General features: G+C 42.3%; 1 protein-coding gene across 2 annotated transcripts in view; it reads left to right on the top strand.

The window, feature by feature from the left end:
- The window catches only part of gys2 (glycogen synthase 2), a 52,816-nt gene that overhangs the window by 17,768 nt on the left and 14,658 nt on the right, over positions 1 to 20,390 (top strand). Inside the window, exons 5-11 of one of the 2 annotated variants that reach the window (XM_060843239.1) lie at positions 7,549 to 7,693; positions 10,027 to 10,144; positions 11,094 to 11,214; positions 14,948 to 15,054; positions 15,629 to 15,688; positions 16,539 to 16,617; positions 17,532 to 17,645. In XM_060843239.1, the coding sequence (XP_060699222.1) occupies positions 7,549 to 7,693; positions 10,027 to 10,144; positions 11,094 to 11,214; positions 14,948 to 15,054; positions 15,629 to 15,688; positions 16,539 to 16,617; positions 17,532 to 17,645 (744 nt within the window). The remainder of the gene's footprint in view (positions 1 to 7,548; positions 7,694 to 10,026; positions 10,145 to 11,093; positions 11,215 to 14,947; positions 15,055 to 15,628; positions 15,689 to 16,538; positions 16,618 to 17,531; positions 17,646 to 20,390) is intronic. The other variant, XM_060843240.1, reaches the window with a different exon arrangement.

The following is a 20,390-nucleotide window of genomic DNA, read 5'->3' as shown; positions in this document are numbered from 1 at the left end:
GTGGGTTAGTAAATTTGCAGACGACACTAAGGTCGGTGGAGTTGTGGATAGTGACGAAGGATGTTGTAGGTTAGAGAGACATAAATAAGCTGCAGAGCTAGGCTGAGAGGTGGTAAGTGGAGTTTAATGCAGACAAGTGTGAGGTGACTCACTTTGGTCGGAGTAACCGGAATGCAAAGTACTGGGCTAATGGTAAGATTGTTGGTAGTGGAGATGAGCAGAGAGATCTCGGTGTCCAGGTACATAGATCCTTGAATGTTGCCACCCAGGTTGACAGGGTTGTTAAGAAGGCATACAGTGTTTTAGTAAAAAATGAGGTCTGCAGATGCTGGAGATCACAGCTGCAAATGTGTTGCTGGTCCAAGCACAGCAGGCCAGGCAGCATCTCAGGAATAGAGAATTCGACGTTTCGAGCATAAGCCCTTCATCAGGAATGAGAGAGAGTAGCCAAGCAGGCTAAGATAAAAGGTTGGGAGGAGGGACTTGGGGGAGGGGGGGGGCGATGGAGGTGGGATAGGTGGAAGGAGGTCAAGGTGAGGGTGATAGGCCAGAGTGGGGTGGGGGCGGAGAGGTCAGGAAGAGGATTGCAGGTTAGGAGGGCGGTGCTGAGTTGAGGGAACCGACTGAGACAAGGTGGGGGGAGGGGAAATGAGGAAACTGGAGAAATCTGAATTCATACCTTGTGGTTGGAGGGTTCCCAGGCGGAAGATGAGGCGCTCCTCCTCCAGCCGTCGTGTTGTTATGTTCTGCCGGTGGAGGAGTCCAAGGACCTGCATGTCCTCGGTGGAGTGGGAGGGAGAGTTAAAGTGTTGAGCCACGGGGTGATTGGGTTGGTTGGTCCGGGCGGCCCGGAGGTGTTCTCTGAAGCGTTCCGCAAGAAAGCGGCCTGTCTCCCCAGTATAGAGGAGGCCACATCGGGTGCAGCGGATGCAATAGATGATGTGTGTGGAGGTACAGGTGAACTTGTGGCGGATATGGAAGGATCCCTTGGGGCCTAGGAGGGAAGTGAGTGTGGAGGTGTGGGCACAAGTTTTACATTTCCTGCGGTTGCAGGGGAAGGTGCCGGGGGTGGAGGTTGGGTTGGTGGGGGGTGTGGATCTGACGAGGGAGTCACGAAGGGAGTGGTCCTTGCGGAACGCTGATAGGGGAGGGGAGGGAAATATATCCCTGGTGGTGGGGTCCGTTTGGAGGTGGCGGAAATGGCGGCGGATGATACGTTGTATACGGAGGTTGGTGGGGTGGTAGGTGAGAACCTGTGGGGTTCTGTCTTGGTGGCGGTTGGAGGAGCGGGGCTCAAGGGCGGAGGAGCGGGAAGTGGAGAGATGCGGTGGAGGGCATCGTCGATCATGTCTGGGGGGAATCTGCGGTCCTTGAAGAAGGAGGCCATCTGGGCTGTGCGGTGTTGGAACTGGTCCTCCTGGGAGCAGATGCGGCGGAGACGAAGGAATTGGGAATATGGGATGGCGTTTTTACAGGGGGCAAGGTGGGAGGAGGTGTAGTCCAGGTAGCTGTGGGAGTCAGTCGGTTTATAATAGATGTCTGTGTTGAGTCGGTCGCCCGAGATAGAGATGGAAAGGTCTAGGAAGGGGAGGGAGGAGTCTGAGACAGTCCAGGTGAATTTCAGGTCGGGATGGAAGGTGTTAGTAAAGTTGATGAACTGTTCAACCTCCTCGTGTGAGCACGAGGCAGCGCCGATACAGTCATCGATGTAGCGGAGGAAAAGGTGGGGGGTGGTGCCAGTGTAGTTGCGGAAGATGGACTGTTCCACATATCCTACGAAGAGGCAGGCATAGCTGGGGCCCATGCGGGTGCCCATGGCAACTCCTTTAGTTTGGAGGAAGTGGGAGGATTGAAAAGAGAAGTTATTCAGGGTGAGGACCAGTTCAGTCAGTCGAAGGAGGGTGTCAGTGGAAGGGTACTGGTTGGTGCGGCAGGAAAGGAAGAAGCGGAGGGCTTTGAGTCCTTCGTGATGGGGGATGGAGGTGTACAGGGACTGGATGTCCATAGTGAAAATAAGGCGTTGGGGACCGGGGAAGCGAAAATCCTGGAGGAGGTGGAGTGCGTGGGTGGTGTCCCGAACGTAGGTGGGGAGTTCTTGGACACAAGTTCACCTGTACCTCCACACACATCATCTATTGCATCCGCTGCACCCGATGTGGCCTCCTCTATATTGGGGAGACAGGCCGCTTACTTGCGGAACACTTCAGAGAACACCTCCGGGCCGCCTGGACCAACCAACCCAATCACCCCGTGGCTCAACACTTTAACTCTCCCTCCCACTCCACCGAGGACATGCAGGTCCTTGGACTCCTCCACCGGCAGAACATAACAACACGACGGCTGGAGGAGGAGCGCCTCATCTTCCGCCTGGGAACCCTCCAACCACAAGGTATGAATTCAGATTTCTCCAGTTTCCTCATTTCCCCTCCCCCCACCTTGTCTCAGTCGGTTCCCTCAACTCAGCACCGCCCTCCTAACCTGCAATCCTCTCCGCCCCCACCCCACTCTGGCCTATCACCCTCACCTTGACCTCCTTCCACCTATCCCACCTCCATCGCCTCCTCCCAACCTTTTATCTTAGCCTGCTTGGCTACTCTCTCTCATTCCTGATGAAGGGCTTATGCTCGATACGTCGAATTCTCTATTCCTGAGATGCTGCCTGGCCTACTGTGCTTGGACCAGCAACACATTTGCAGCATACAGTGTTTTAGCTTTTATTAATAGAGGGATCGAGTTCCAGAACCAGGAGGTTATGCTACAGCTGTACAAAACTCTGGTGCAGCCGCACTTGGAATATTGTGTACAGTTCTGGACACCGCATTATAAGAAGGATGTGGAAGCTTCGGAAAGGGTGCAGAGGAGACTTACTAGGATGCTGCATGGTATGGAGGGAAGGTCTTGCAAGGAAAGGCTGAGGGACTTGAGGCTGTTTTCGTTGGAGAGAATAAGGCCGAGAGGTGGTTTAATAGAGACAGATAGGATAATCAGAGGGTTAGGTAGGGTAGACAGGGAGAGCCTTTTTCCAAGTATGGTGATGGTGAGCACAAGGGATATAGGACAGACGTCGGAGGTAGTTTCATTACTCAGAGTAGTAAGGGTATGGAATGCTTTGCCTACAACGGTAGTAGATTCGCCAACTTTAAGTACCTTTAAGTAGTCTTTGGACAAGCATATGGACTCACATGGAATAGTGTAGGTTAGATGGGCTTCAGATTAGTATGACAGGTTGGCGCAACATTGAGGGCCGAAGGGTCTGTACTGCGCTGTTATGTCTGTTATGTTCTAACAACTCCCCCTGCCCCCAATCCCCTGAATACCACCACCTCCACCCCCCCGACCCCATACCTGTGCAACACCTTTCCCCGCCCCAACCCTGTGCAACATTGCCCCCCAACCCCGTACACCACCCCCTCTCCTCACCCTCTCCCCTTTCCAGGGCAGTTGGTCACACACTGCTGCTGCCTTTGTGGGGTAAGTCTCCAAATAGTGTGCGCATGCGCACACAGCCACAACCACACATACAACTTTTTACTGCAACGTTTGACAGGTTCCACCTTTGCCCTGTACAGGCAAATGTTGGAGAGATTATCTAGGGAAGGGGGGGTTAGGGTACACCCCCACGTAGAACTCCAGGAAAAGTGTGGGAAAGAGAGAGAGACGGCAGGCAGTCCGTCATTTGGAGATGGTGTCTGTTTAATCACTGTAAACAAAAGATGTGATCACTGTTGGAAACACAGCTTTGATGTAATGTTTCCATTAGGACCTCAAGATCTCCTTCGGATAATCCAGTTTTCAGATAATTGATATTTGGATAATCGAGGTTCCCCTGTACTTTATCTAAACTGCCTCATGATGTTCGTTGAACAGAGAATTGCTTTGGCACAGGAGGCCACTGCCCAGAGGTTATGATGCTCACTTAACAAGTGCCAATTCCTGCTCTTTGCCCGTAGCATTACACATTATTTTTAAACACATAGTCATTCAATGCTGCCTTGAATACTTCAGTTGTGCTCTTCTGTCAAATCTGTTTTAAGTGAATATTTTGATAATAGATACCAGGATTGTGGGAACGAGGAAAAAAAACGCTGCTAACTAAAAGATTAGTTGCCTAGCAGCCAAATGGGGAATGGAGAAGAAATATCTTTTCCCCAAAGAATGATGAGAATACAGGATAAATAAAGTGTAACTGCTGCTGTAAGAGTTATTGCAAGGATTTGTTTTCATTGACATTGATTTTGTTGACATATCAGTTGGGCAACGCATTAGTTCTGTGCAACACTTTTAAATTACATGTTAAAAATTCATTAAGCATAAACTTGCTTTGATTGCAGATTACATGTTATCTCACATTTCCATATGCAGCATCATGAAAGGTTGACTAATTGTTTTGGAGTAAGTGGTAAAATACATGTAAAATAAAGAACAGCTGCTTCCCTGTTGTTGTTAGACTTCTGACTGAACGTCACAAATTTGAAATTTAATGTTGATTTTGTTCCTTGTGCACCTTCTCTGTAGCCATGGCATTGTATTCCTCACTCTGTTCTAATACCCTAATGCACTTTTGTATGGCATGATCTATCTGTACTGCATGCAAAACACAACATTTCACTATACATTGGTACATGTGACAATAATAAACCAAATCTTTTAACCAAAGATGTCTCATTGAGAAGAAGAGAAAAAAAACACTACTGTCAAAAATTAGAAAGGGCACACAATTTGAATTTGCAATTTGTTAAATGTTTCCACAGTGCATGTTTGGTTGTGCCTTATATCTGAAAACTCGGTATGAAAGGAAGGCCTGCTGCAATTGAGGTGTTCAAAATATTGTAAGAAAATATAGGGTCAATACAGGGAACTTTCATATAGTCCCCACAGTTAGTTTCCTCTGAGGTGATTCGAAGTCTGATGTAATCTTACAATTGGTGTTAAGCTATTCAGGAGCAAAATGGGGAAACACTCTTTCACCGTGGATATAATGTGTCAATGGTAGGAGTGAATGTTGGTGGTGGATGGGTTGCTTTGTCCTGGATGGTGTTGAGCTTCTCAAACTACGTTCGTTAGGAAAATGGAAAGTCTTCAATTACGATTCTGGGCAATCACAGGGAGGGTAAGAAATCATTTTGATTTCCACAGCATTCCTCTGACTTGCTGTTGTAGCCACTGTAATTTAATGGTTTGTCTAGTTCCGTTATTGATAAATTGTGACCCCAGGATTTTGAGAGGGAGACATTCTATGATGATATTACTGTTGATCATCAAGCAGAGGTGGCTAGACTCTGCCTTATTAGAGATGGTCATTACCCAGCATTCACTCGTCACAAATGTAACATGACCTCAAGCCTTGATATTGCCCTGGTCTCACTATGTATGAGCATAGGGTGCTTCATGCAATCTATGTGTAATCCTTAGCAAATATCCGTACTTCTGACCTAGTGGTGGAGAAAGCTGGTGAAAATGGTTGGGACTTGGACACTACCCTGATGAATTCCTGCAGTAGTGTCCTGGGGCTGAGATGACTGACCTCTAGTGACTACAGCAGTCTCCCCCTAGTGCTTGGTTTGACTGCAGACAATGGCGAGTTTCTGTCGGATTTGTGTTGACTCCAGTTTTGCTAGGACCCGATGCCACACAGTCAAATGATGCCTTGATTTAAAGGGCTGTCACTCATCCTATTTGTGCATGTTTGGTCCAAGGTTGTTAATTAGTTTGGGAGTTGAGCGGACCTGGTGGAATCCGAACTAAACATCATTGAGCACCTTATTGCTGTTGATGACATCTTCAATCGTTTTGATAATCAAGATAGGGTGCTAATTAGAGGGTTGGATTTTTGTTGTAGACAGGACATTGCCTGGTAATTGTCCATGCTGCTGGTAGATCCCAGCAGTTCGACTGGGACAGCCTGGCTAACAGTGTGGATAACTTTGCATGTTGTGACTGGCCCTCCTGAGTCTCTGCCTGGTTTGTGGGAAGTGTGTCAGTATGGGGATAGGGAATGCAGTAATATTGGAACATGCAAGATAAAGAGGCTCTTCGTAATGTTTGGGAGTGGAGAAAAATATTGACATTTGCTTTGAGTTTCCTGATGGCCAGTTTGTGTCAGGTACGATTTAGGGATGATTATTTGTTCTGCATTATTAAACTATTTGGTATACGGTTAGAGTGATTTCTCAGGAGGGGAGGCATGTGCATTTTTAAACATATAACATTCTGTTACAAATCAAATACATTGAACATGGCCTCCAGTTAATCTGGGCACATGATTTTCTTCTGCATCCTGAATTATTCACAACCACCCTAGAGGTAAAGTTGCCATAGGCCTCCACTCTTAGTAGAAGGAGATCAAGAAGGTGGGATCTTCAGACAGTGCAAGAATTGAACTTGTGATGTTGGTGTCGTTCTGCATTGCAAGCCAGCCATCCACCCAATTGAACTAACTGACTCCTGATTGGAAATCCAATGGGGTAATGCATCCTCATCTTTAGAAAAGAGTACCACTGGCCAATTAATAGCATTTTTCCAGAACCAATGTGATTTTGTAACCTGCGTTTATAAAGAGGTAACACCCATGTGACTTGGAAGTACAACTGTAGAAGCCTAATGTTATCAAGAAGCTCTGTTTGGAGTTTTTCAGTGACAGAATTTGTTTCTTTAAAGTTATTTTTCATTAAAGGATTTGTATTACTGATTAGATTAGATTAGATACAGTGTGGAAACAGGCCCTTCGGCCCAACAAGTCCACACCAACCCGCCGAAGCGCAAGCCACCCAGACCCATTCGCCTACATTTACCCCTTCACCTAACACTACGGACAATTTAGCATGGCCAATTCACCTAACCTGCACATTTTTGGACTGTGGGAGGAAACCGGAACACCCGGAGGAAATCCACGCAGACACGGGGAGAATGTGCAAACTACACACAGTCAGTTGCCTGAGGTGGGAATTGAACCCGGGTCTCTGGCGCTGTGAGGCAGCAGTGCTCACCACTGTGCCACCCACCTTTTTGTTTTTTCTTTTTAAAAAAAAAAGCAAGCTGTTGGAAGAAAAAAAGACTTTATTTACCTCTGGACTCTTTCTTAAGAAAAAGTGTGTTCAGGGTGTCATTGGGTATTTTAGTATGTTTTTAAACTTTTCTTTCTCTGTCAGTAGCTCTTATTGGAATGAACATCTTCTGGCTTGACGCTGTGGACCTGACATTCATAAAAATGCTTCTGCCTTTAGGGATCTGCCTATCACTGTAGTTTAATGAGTAAACTGCAACTCAACATGTGCTTTGCTGTTGGCCTTTTGGATCCCATTGACCTTTTTTATGATCAGGAAAACCCTCGTTAGGACATCTGATCTTCAAGTAAATGTTAGTTTGTCAAACCACATTGCAATGCATAATGGCTACAGAATTGTAAATGCACGTATTTAACCTACAAGATTGAGCATTTCTTGTCTTTCAATCATGTTTCCCTTTAGTGCAAAGACTTGAGTTCTTGCTTACTGTGAAAGCTCCTGAATATCTCATACTCTCCCACTTTTTTTTTCCTCTTCTGATCAGTTCAATGTTGACAAGGAAGCAGGGGAAAGGCAGATTTACCATCGCTATTGCTTGGAGCGAGCCAGTACCCACTGCGCTCATGTGTTTACGACTGTCTCTGCCATCACTGCTGTCGAGGCAGAGAACATGATAAAGAGAAAACCAGGCAAGGCTTACGTGCTAAGGTCTTCTGCATCCTTTTTTAAAAAAAAATCCAGTTTTAGAGATTGCTCATCCTCAGTCTGCATTATGAAATCAAAACTCATAGAGCCATCTTCGCCAGACATTATCAACTTCCAATAAGCAATTGTTTTTGTACTCTAACTTATTATTTTGTAGTTTATGAACAGAAAAATATGTTGCTGTAGAAATTCCTGGCAAACTTGACCACTAGCAAGTGTACTTGAATTGAGAAATCACAATGCTTAATTTTTAAGTTGCGCAATTTCTCTAGGCGAGGAAATCTGACCCTTTATCAAGCATCAAGTGTCCCTGAAAGATCAAGGTTTTCAGCTGCTTCCTTGGCAAGCATGTATCTCATAATAAAACAAAGAACTGAGGGTGCTGGAAATCTGAAACAAACAAATTTCAGGAGAAACTGAGCAGGTCTGGCAGTGTCTATGGGGAGAAATGTTTTGCGTTGTGACCCTCCTTCAGAACTGGCATATATCCCAATACACCATTCCCAGCTGGAGCAGAATTAATGTTTAAGTACTTTCATACTCTTTACAGAAGCGGGGGTAGGGTTGGTGTGGAATCGTAACTAGGAACCTAAATTGTTTGTGTGCATAAGGAACAAATTTCTTCATAATCACTTCTCTTTGGAGCCTGCCATAGAGATGTACAGCATGGAAACAGACCCTTCTGGTCTAACTTGTCCATGCTGACCAGATATCCTAATCTAATCTACTCCCATTTGCCAGTTTTTGCCCCATATCCCTCTAAACCCTTCCTGTTCAGAGACCCATCCAGATGCCTTTTTAAATGTTGTAATTGTACCTGCCTCCGCCACCATCTCTGGCAGCTTATTCCATTCACCCACCACAATTCATGAAATCAAACCCAGGGTCTTACAGGAGAGATATCAGAGAGAGACAGGATCAGCCTGGGCCTGCTCCTTTGGGTCCAGCAGCTTCACAACTGACTAAAACCAAACCCAAACCAGAGAAAAACTGAGCTGGGAGAACTGGCTGCTCCCCTTTTCATTGCACAATCTCTTTTTCAAAAAAAACTTCAGGAAGTAGTTCAACCCCAGGCATTTCAGAGCCTGTGTCTTTACAACCTCTTGGGGGAGGGTTGTGGGGTGGAACCAAAGACAACCTAACCCTAAAGGAGCAACTCCAAGGTGTCTCTATTCAGCACAGAACCTTGCCATTAAGTATATAAGTCCTGTCCTGTCACCAGGGACTTCATTACTGATTTTATCCTGCCACTTGGTACACCTAGCTTTGAGTTTTGTGATGCAGACATTTAGAACATGCAGATTCTTTGCTTTTTCACTGCAGTGTTTTTAATAAGAGTTTTCAAAGTCAAACTTCTTTGAGGTCTTATGGCAACAATATCTTTTCCAGTGAGCACGTGATAACCTCAGTAACTTCCGTCTCTACTCAGCATTGCTATAGTGATTGCAGAGTGGCTTTGATTCCTTTCTGAGCTTTCAGAGTTGAAAGAATCACGTGATAAAGGCCATTTGTTCCATCCTTAGTTCATCTGTCCAGAGTGACCCAAACGTCCAACTAGTGCATCCAACTGGTCCTTAAGTTATTTTGGAGGACTGTGGTTCTACCATTATCTGGGATCCTGTTCCATGTTTTATTCTGAGAATTCTTTGTGCATTATTTGTTGAACATAACTACTGCCTTCCTTTATACTCCTGTCATAATTAGAGTCTTGTATGTCTATTCCTATTCCCATATTGTTTCCTAGTGCCTCCCTATTTTTTTAAAAACCAGCAAACATTTAAAAATGAATCTAAATGAAATGGGACAATATTTTGTCTATACTTGAGGGTTGTGGGAGTGCGCTTTAGCACGCTAACATTTGAAATAAGATGTCCAGGTCTCTCCTTATAACACTAACAATACTGATTAAGAGCTCTACAAGTTATCTTTGATTTAAATGACTTGTTTAGTTTGTGTTAACTGGCCATTATTGTGCTAGGCTTTCTGGGCTTTGTGAGCAATTGAGGACCACACTCCAGACAGTTATGTTGATAGTTGATTTACTTCCATCATCTTGAATGTTTTCTAACACTTTGGCCCATTGTATAAGGAAGCACAATTATTGATAGCAGAGTGGCCAGACTGGTCTTTGACACAATGTATATCCCTGCTCGAACACACCACCTCACTCGCCCAACCCTCAAGTATAGACAAAATATTGTCCCATTTCATTTAGATTCATTTTTAAATGTTTGCTGGTTTTTAAAAAAAAACTGACGCTGACATCTGGTGGGTGAATCTCTGTCATACTTAGTTTTCATCTTTCTTTTTGCTCTAGATGTCATTACCCCGAATGGCTTAAATATTAAGAAGTTCTCTGCCATGCACGAATTTCAGAATCTGCATGCCTTGTACAAGTCACGCATCCAAGAATTTATTCGGGGCCACTTCTATGGGTATTGCTTTTTGACTTTTTATTTTCTCCTTTTTAAATGTTGTGGTAAAACTTAGAAGTTTTTGGACAGTGGAAAATGCTGTTAAATCACAATTTCATTGCAAGTTTTATCGACTGGAAGTTAGAGCCTTAATGATGAGCTGTGTCTTGACAAAACCTAATACATGGTGGCTCAGTGGTTAGCACTGCTGCCTCATAGTACCAGGGTCCTGGGTTCAATTCCAGCCTCTGGCGACTGTCTTTGTGGAGTTTGCACATTCTCCCCAAGTCTGTGTGGGTTTCCTCCCACAATCCAAAGATGTGCAGGTCAGGTAAATTGGCTATGCTAAATTGCCCATAGTGTTGGGTGCATTAGTCAGTGGGAAATGGGTCTGGGTGGGTTACTTTTCAGAGGGTCGGTGTGGACTGGTTGGGCCAAACGGCCTGTTCCCAAACTGTAGGGAATCTAATCATCTAATCTCACAATTTTCTTCTCCATGCACCAATTTACGCACTGGTTCAATCCATTACAAAATAAAAAATTGCACGTGCAGAAAACTGGTATACAGCAAAGTCTGTCTTCATTTCCAACCACGTTTATAATGTCACAAATGTAATATTTCTCTTTGCTTCATTTAATAGTGGCTTGTTCCATACATCCTTTTGAAGTTGCTTCTGTTTTATGTAATGATTATCACCAATGCGTCATTGGTCCTGTTTGCTTCATTTGTAAGATTGCACACTGTAAACGTTGGCAATCTAGTCTGAAAAGAGATTCAGTATCAGGCTGTTATGCAAAAATATCCACTCCTTGCATACTATTTTTAGTACTTGTCAGATTTTCTGAATTCTGAAAGCATCCATTGAAATTCTATAAATGTCCATTTCATATCTTATACACAGATGAGTTATTGCAGTGTTTATTTACTCGAGCATATTCCATCCCTTTTTAAATTTCTGTTTGATTCCAGCCACCTGGATTTCAATTTGGAAAAGACTCTCTTCTTCTTCATTGCTGGTAGATATGAATTTACGAATAAAGGAGCTGATGTATTCATAGAAGCTTTGTCAAGGCTAAATTTCCTCCTCCGGGTAAGAATATGAAAGTTTTGCAGAAGACACACCATTAGTCTTCGCTAAAGCATCTTGTTTTAATCTGGGAATAGGTCTTCTCGAATACTCGACCAGTTACTTTTATTTGTTGTACTTTGTAATTGGCTGTGATGGAAACATTTTATTCTGTTCAAAGCTAACAGCTTGGTCAGATGCTTGAGGTGTTCTAATGAAGAGATTTGTATGTATCAGATGCATGCGGGATACTACTTATATTCATTGGCTCTCAGTAGTGTGGTTTTATTGAATTGTATTTCATCCAGATCAGATGAAATAGATTCTAAGTACAAAGAAAGTTGTTATTCCGAAATGTTGCCAAACCTGCACTGCTGGTTTTCGTTTAGAGCGCCTGTTCATTATAATCCTCTGTCCCTGCTCTTTCTCGCTCTTATCTCTACCTTTTTTCAAATACATATCCAATTTCCTTTTAAATATTGCAAAACTCTTCCTCTGTGATTTAACAGGAAAGCAATCCAAGTTCTAATAATCATTTGTTTATAGAGAAAGTCAATGGACAATGAGGTAATGTTCTGACATTATAGAAAATTGATTTCAACCTGAGCATCATTCAGGTTTCTATCACTCTTCAGCTTGGTTTCTACATTGTGTGACATCCTGGAATAAAAACTTAAAATCCATTTCATCTGATCTACAATGCAATTGATACGTAAAAAGCCCTTCATTTGAACACCTCAACCACCTGACCGAACCTCTATCTTAATCACCTTTTATTCACTTCCTGTCCTACCTTCAGCGTTCTGTAGATATACACAACAAGGTCTCTGAGGCATTCAGTACTTTCCAGGGCCCATCATTCAGTGTATTTCTTTTGTTTATTTACTCTTAAGTGAATTACCCTGGCCTTTTATTTCTAAGTTGAATTCCATTTGCCACCTCATTGACCAATCTGTAGAAAATCACCTCGCTATTGAGCACTATTTTCATGACATTGATGAATTTCTTGATCGTACCCCCAGCGTTTAAGTCCAAGTCATTTTTAATGCACATCATAAACAGCAAACTGAGTCTTGTTGAACCCCAGTGGAAACGGATATCCAGTGACAGGAACATACTTCTATCCTTGCCTTCTCCTTCCTATCAATTTCTGTCAGTTTTGGATCCTTGAGCCATTTTGGCTTGGATCCCATTGGCTTAACTTTCTTGATCTGTCTGACATGAAAGACCTTGTCAAAGTCCATGGAGGACTCATCAAGTGAATTGACCTCCTCAACACTCAAGTTCAATTAAGTTTGTCGAACATCACCTTTCCTTAACTAATCTATCCTGGTTATCCCTCATCGATGTGCGTACTTGAGACACACATGTTCCATCTTTCAGAATTCTTTCTCATGACTTCCCCAGGGGTGAGGTTTTTCTCACTGATATGCAACACTATCATTCTGCCAGGAGCCCTGTTTTTGGAACTGGACAGAAGAAATCCATGAGGGGAAAATAAGACACAATCAGGGTTATTGGGCAAAAATGCATTCATAAAAGGTTCAACTTTGTGAACAATAGTTTAGGTCTCAGGGTTCATACTTACATTTATTTTATTTTCTGTGTGAAGACAACTTGCATTTGACATTCCAACACTTCCCAAAGTGCATGTCAGATTTGATTATCAGGCAAAATTTTGAGAGCCACCAAATAGAGTGGTGAGCCTGTGGAATTCTCTGCCACATAAAGCAGTTGAGGCCAAAGCATTGAATGTTTTCAAAGAAGTTGGGGCAAAAGGAATCAAAGGTTATGGGGAGAAAGCCAGAACAGGGTACTGAGTTGGATGATCAGCCATATCTCTCTGAATGGCCGAGTGGGCTTGCAGGCCTAACCAACCTACTCTTATTTTGTTTTTTGAAGGGACTGATTAAAAGGAGCGTCTCGGGACGGGGGAGTTAACAGAACACTGGGCCGATAGGCAGCTGAGGGCAAGATTGGTAGAGAATCTCCAAGTTACCTGTAGGTTACTGCAAGAACTAGTAAGAACAATTAAAATAGCATTTGTTCATCAAAACATGATCGGATTTGTAAAATTGTGGAATTAGTCAGCAGTGTTAGAAAACGTGAACCAGAAGAAATGATTGGTTTGTAGTCGGTGAGGGGGTTTGGTGGGGGGGGGAAGAAGGGAGGATTAAAAATTCTGTCTATTCCTAACAGCTATAGTACTTCCTTTGTATCTGCTGAATTTCTTTTGCTGCCTATCTTTGCTATGTCAGTTGTGCTGTTGTAGAAACCCAGCCACAGCCTCTGACCCTTGGTATGGTGTCACTTAGAGTGAAATATAATGTTCTCCTGATATCTCTGTGCAGTATGTTTGTCATGCCATTTCACCTGAAATGATTATTTGCATTTTGCTTTTATTAAGTTGTTCATGGGATGTGGCCGTTGCTGGCTAAGCCAGCATTAATTGGTCTTTTCCTGTCATGTTGAACTGTCGCAGCCCTTGAGGGTGTAAGGACAATCGTTGTGCTGTTAAGATGGGGAGCGCTCAGATCTTTGACCCCACGACCGTGAAAAGATGGTGATATCATCCCATTTGGGAATTGTATTACTTGGAGGGTTAACGTATACGTGCTGGTGTTGTATGCCTCAATGACCCTTGTCCTTCTAGTGATTGCAAGTTTAGACGGTGCTATTAAAGAAGCCTTGGTGACTTACTGTGGTGCACCTTGTAGATGCCTCATTGGTGAAGGGACTGAATGAGTTGTGATCAAGCAGACTGCTTTGTCTTAGATAATGTCAGGTTACTTGAGTCTTGTTGGAGCTGTACAAGACAAGTGGACTATTCTATCATGCTCCTGATTTATACCTTGTCAGTAGTGAGTAGGTATTGTCAGAGATGGTATAGTTGAGATTGGTTGTTAAATAGGGATAGATAATCAGGACTCCCAGACTAGCGGTCATCCAAAAACAAGGAAACTGAGTTAATGGCTCACTTCTTTCAATAACTGTGGACAGATTTGGTTTGTAAGTAGGTTTGGCAACCAATGACTGCATTTCCAAAGTAGCTAATTGGCTATAAAGAAAATGATCACACATCCCAGTTTATTTTCCAGACTTGTTTAGTCACTTTTGTACTTTTAGGAAATGTGACCGCAATTTGCAAAAATCCATGATATAATGATCACTGTCTGGTTTAGTGATGTTTTTAAGAGATAAATATTGACCAGGACAGGAGCTGTACTTTAAAACTGTGTCAAGGGATCTTGGGACCTTGGCTTAATGACCCGATCCAAAAGATTGCAAACTTTGCACCAGCGTGAACTTTGTGCTCTGTCTGTGAAGTGCCACTTGACAACTTTTCCCATTTTTGAGGAGAGATTTTTAACGCCCCCAACCACCACTGTTGAGAATAAGTGCTTTTGAGACTATTTGAAATGGTGAACCCCGCTTTACAAATTAACGTGCATTTACAAATGAATTTTTGTTTTTAAAGTTGCCTTGACAAACAAAGGTTTCATGTTGTTTCCTGCAATGTTACTGGCCTTTTTACATGAAGAGCAAGTATTAAAAATATCCTTTGCCGAACTAAACAACAAAGGATAGTCTCAAAGTATTAAATTCATTTAATTTCTTTTAAACATGCAAGGCTGATCCATAACTCAAATCTTGTGAAAACCTTGTTGTAAAGTTTGTTTCTGATCTGTGGAGAAATTGGAGTGGGTTCATTTTTGATTTGACTACATTTTTTTTTCTCTCTTTTTCTCTCTCGTAGGTTCACAAATGTGATGTAACAGTAGTGGTGTTCTTCATAATGCCAGCAAAAACACACAACTTTAACGTTGAAACATTGAAGGGGCAGGCAGTCAGAAAACAGCTCTGGTAAATCCTGTCTTTTCTATGTTATTATGGGACACTTTTGTTTGAAAACTTGAAGCATAATCTTTTAGTATGGAGTCCTTAAGTGATTTATCTTGAGATCAGTCTTCAAACTAGTTTGTGCAATCTCCATTTGATGATTATTAAAGATTGTCTAGTGTGCATCACAGATCCTTGGTGATTATTTCCATTTAGTGTGATTTTTAACTAGATAATTAATTGTAGGAAGTAATACTTGCGAATATGATGTTTCTTTGCTCTGATCGTGAATTTTATTGACCATTGAACCTCGGGCATTTATCTTCATTTCTCTTAAATGAGGCAGTGCCTCAGACTTGAGCTTTAAAATGTACCATGTGCCTTTACACATGAAGTAATAATTATTGGACTTTAAATATTGTTCACATTCTGTCTTCAGTCCTATTCCCCAACAATAATTACTTCTCCATATTATTATGGGATGAATTTCCCTTGCAAAGCCAGATGAAAGAATGTTAGCTTCTCCATTTTATTAAGTATCACTGTAAACTCCGTGAAGAGTTCAGCTGCAAAACATTTCACTCTTTATTCCTTACAGGGATACTGCCCACTTGGTCAAGGAGAAATTTGGGAAGCGACTTTATGAAGCATTGTTAAAGTAAGTTAACTGCCTGGATGTATTGTCAATGAGCTCTGTACTTTTCAATACACCTGCAATAAGAGGGCTTGTTTTTTTTTAAATTTGTTCCAAACAACCAGCGTAAAGGTGGGAAAAGTTGTATGGAACAGTCTTTCATCTACACATGCTAGCTCATTTATTTGCATTCTTTGACAAGATCAAATGTGCACAAATCTCTGTAGAAAAAATAGGGATTGAATATGTTAATAGATGACAATGTACCTTTTTCAGGGCATGTTGCACAATAAAGCTTTGCACCTTTTATAAGGATTAAGTAATTTCTTTAAAAGGATTCGCAAAAATAGTGCAGGAAGTACAGAAGGGTGTCAGAGATCCTTTTACTGTGATCAGTAGGATCTCTACCTCCAGATCAGTACGCCTTGGTTTAAATCCCATGCCAGGACTTGTTGGCAATTGGAGATGCATTTGAAAATGTGGCCATGAGATTGATTTTTTTTTCACCCTGCTAGTCCTTCCAATACTCCTTATGGTAAGAGTGCAAGAGTTTTCTGGTCAGCTGTCCTACAGAATATAGTGGCAAACCACTGCAGTACTTTCTTGTATGTGTGGACCAGTCTAATGGAAGTCCATGGCCAAACCCATGGAAATGAGAATAGGAGAAAAGGCAGACCAAATGTGCTTTCTTATTTTGCAAAGAAAAACCAGCAGTTTAAGCTCAATGCGTGGGTCAGTTGGCCTCCTTCTCTGTGATAAATTTGGGTGAATTGGGTAACTTGCTACTAAATTGCATCAACTACCCAAAAAATGTTTCCATCTATTCCATTTGTCTTGATTCAATACACTTGTGAATTATTCTGTGTATTTACAGAGGAGAGACCCCAGATATGAACAAGTTCTTTGATCGTGATGACTTGACCATAATGAAAAGAGCCATCTATGCAACTCAGGTAGACTCTGGAATGGAATAATCTTTTCACCCAGTATGACGCTGTAAAGTAATTAATTAGCTCAAGCATTTTGGAACATTATTGGCTCATGAAAGCTCTTGTATAAATGTTTTTATAATTTAGTGATTTCAAGTGAAATGTCTTTCTCAAATTTGTTTTGAGACTATTGTGAGAAAATTCTCTATGCATAAGGAGTACAATATGGGTAGTGTTTGAATATAATTTTAGATTTGGCAATTTTGAGTTAGACGTGCTTTTTAATGTTTCAAAATTGTAACACCAACATTTCTTCTTTTTCACATAGAAAATGCTAATTAGCTGTAAACTTCAAAAATGGTATTCAACCTGGGAAGTGTATTGCATAAAGATGGATTTTGGCCTTTCAGCCCCTTTAAACCAGTTCTGCCATTTGGTTAAATTTTGAAAGTTCCTATCTGCCCACCCCTTTAATCCATGTCTCTAAAGTAAAATAGAAGACAGTTGACCTGCATGTGTTGGGACAGAATATTTTCCAAAAGGGGAGAAATGAAATGCATAGATTGTTCTGCATCACTTCTTACATTTACTTCAAATATCTGAATCTGTTTTCAATACAAACCAGCAGTAATGCTGTTTAGAAAATGTTTGGTACTAATTGGAATTAATGCCTTATAACTTATGTTCTGATTTTCTTCATGCCATCACACAAACCAATCTTTTGAGATGTGATTGTCCTAAAGCTGCATTTAAATTATCTTATCACTATTTTTTGGGCATGTAGTGATGCTTGATGAGACTTGAACCTCAGATCTTCTGGCCTATATGTAGGGACACTACTAAAGTGCCACAAGACCCCTCTATATGTAGTATTGAGCCATTGTTTAGCATATGTTTACTCCAGTCACTGACTACAGCTTTGTTCTAACTGACTTCAGCGCCAAACGCTGCCTCCAGTGACCACGCACAACATGATTGATGACAGTAATGACCCCATCCTCAACATGATCAGACGAATTGGACTGTTCAACAATCGGGCAGACCGGGTCAAGGTATGCACTTTACCTTCTGTTCACAGGTGAGAATGCATTGACTACAGATCCAGTCTTGGCAATTAGGTGCCTTGCTTTTGTGGTATCGTTTCCTGTTATCTTTATTTGAAACAACCTATCCACTGCTATTGGCTATGGCTAAGGCTATGGTTCATGTGGTGGGGTCGATCGCGAATTTATATTCATAGACTTTGCAAATGAAACCGGTAACTAACATGATGCTCTAATATGGGTCACTTGGGTTTCTACAGCTGTCACTTAGCTCTTACATAAATTTACCACTGTGGTGGGTAAAAGCTTCCATTGTCATACAATTTGCGAATTTAAGTGCATCACAAAGCAGAGAACTAAAAAAAACACCCATGTAATCAAATGCCCTCTTGAATTTTGGAATGCCTTTCCAATGGTTAGTGATGCAGAGATATCGGGTGGGACAAAAACATGGTCAGAATTTGCTAGTCAGCAATTTACATTGACATTTTGTTTTGTGCCCATTTTTGTTTAAGTGTAATTATGGGGATGTAGGTTGCTGCTGGACCCACTTTGTAACCTGTCCTTGCTGACTTATTGTCTTCATGTTAGACTTGAGAGGTGAAGGAGTCCAGATATTTCTGGTAACGCTCTCAAGTGGGTGGCTCTTGAACATGGGTTGGTTATGTTACGAAAATGTTTTAATGGTTTTAAATCTTGATTTGAGCTGTCCTAAGACTTTTATTTTGAAGTGGAGCAGTGAGGAGATTGATGTCTTCACTCACCCTACCCTCCACCAATTGTTTGTCATCGGGGGGGCCCCTCCAAACCTGGATTTTGTGTCCATGGCATGTTTGCTGTTAATCCTTGGTGGTCAGTCTAAGTATGTGGTGACTTCAATGGTATGAAATAAGGAGGCAACCTACCAGGGACTTGCTCAGGTGATGGGGCAACATGGTGGCTCAGTGGTTCGCACTGCTGCCCCTCAGTGCCAGGGACCTGGGTTTGATTCCAGCCTCCGGTGACTATCTGTCTGTGTGAAATTTGCACATTCTCCCCGTATCTGTGTGAGTTTTCTGTGGGTGCTCCAGTTTCACTGAGTCCAAAGGTGTGCAGGTTAGATGGATTGGCCATAGGGAATGCAGGGATAGGCTAAGGGAAGAGCACTAGGATGCTCTTCAGAAAGTCAGTGTGGACTTGATGGGTTGAATGGCCTGCTTCCAAACTTTAGGGACTCGATGATTCTATGGGAATTGTGAATCACCAGATTTTGTTCCATAAGGAATTGCTTTTTTTGTACAGGACTCGAATATCCCTAAAAGAAGAGAAATTGAAGCTATTTACCCTTTGCACAGACTAGGATGCGAGGAATAGACTAGAGCAAAGGAAACCAAATTTCTCAGAATGAAAGTGGGTGCTAATTGAAGGACATCCATGATGTGGTGATGCAGCACGCGCAGTCACCTGTCGATCAGTTTTCAGATCAAACAGGCAGACTGTGGTAAGGGTGTCCCCTACGTCTACTGCAGAGATTGGCAATCATCATGACTTTTCCTTTCAATGATAAAGTTGCAATATATGTGAGAATTCTTTTTACCTACATTAAAACTGGGTTCTTTAACTTCTTTCACATGCATGTGCCTGGCTAGTAACCTTATTGATATCCGGTGTAATTTTTAGCACAGTCTGACATTAGATCTATTCTGCTATTAGACCTCACTTATTAAATGATGTGGAAGAATTGCAGAAGAAGTATCATTAAAATTTGATCAGTATAATTTAATGTCCAGTGCTGTAAGAATTGCACCAGAGACCACTTAAGATTCTGTCAGCTTTTGTAGGGTGATGCATTTTGGGTTCAATATTGATACACAGGACTGTTTTATGTAAGTAAAGCTAACTTATGCATAGCCTGCACCTTTTTTATTTCTCATTGCAGGAAAGGTAGTCATGAAGACTACTGATCTCTGCATTCTGGTGGCAACACCTTGGTCAGAGTTCACCTGTATGGTCTGAGAATGAAGATTGACAGTTAACTATTCCTGCTGCATCTCTTTGCCAATGACATCATAGTCAATTAGCACCTTCTTTTCACTCTGTAATTTTGTAGTTTTGACTCCATCCCCAATTCTATTTCTTGAATCCTAATTCTCTACTTTTTAGCAATGTTTTTAAGATTGTGTCCTCCACTAATCAGTACCTGTTGCCTGTTCTCAGTTGAAGCTCACCTTCATTTTTTAATCTAAGTGGCAGTAATGGTGGGAAGTTTTGATTGGTGAATATTCAAAATCATCTTTTATCTTGGCTGCACTTGCTATTCTTTTGATAGTTTTTTGTTTTCCACTTCCTAGATCAAGCAACTTTTAATAATGTATTCTATATGCTGTCTATACTTTATCCCTGTCCCTGGTATGTCAGCTGTGCACTAGTTGGTAGAACGTTGTGGTTTAGGACTCAGTCCAGATATCGGAGCACAAAAATAATGTAGTGTATGTAGCACTGCTGCCTTACAGCACCAGGGACCCAGTTTGATCCTTTCCTTGGGAGAATGTCTGTGTGGAGTTTGCACATTCTCCTTGTGTCTGCGTGGGTTTCCTCTGGCCGCTCCAGTTTCCTCCTGTAGTCCAAAGATATGCAGGTTAGGTGGATTGGCCGTGCTGAAGTGTCCTGCAGTGTCCAGGAATGTGCAGGCTAGGTGCATTAGCCATGGGAAATGCAAGGTTACAGGGACAGGGTAGGGTAGTGGTCTGGGTGTGATGCTTTTTGGAGGGTTGA

This window comes from Hemiscyllium ocellatum, chromosome 23 (genome assembly GCF_020745735.1).
Source record: "Hemiscyllium ocellatum isolate sHemOce1 chromosome 23, sHemOce1.pat.X.cur, whole genome shotgun sequence".
In the NCBI taxonomy this organism is placed as follows: Eukaryota; Metazoa; Chordata; class Chondrichthyes; order Orectolobiformes; family Hemiscylliidae; genus Hemiscyllium; species Hemiscyllium ocellatum.
Note: the sequence above shows the minus strand (reverse complement) of the source record. Positions and strands in the feature narration are given on the sequence as shown.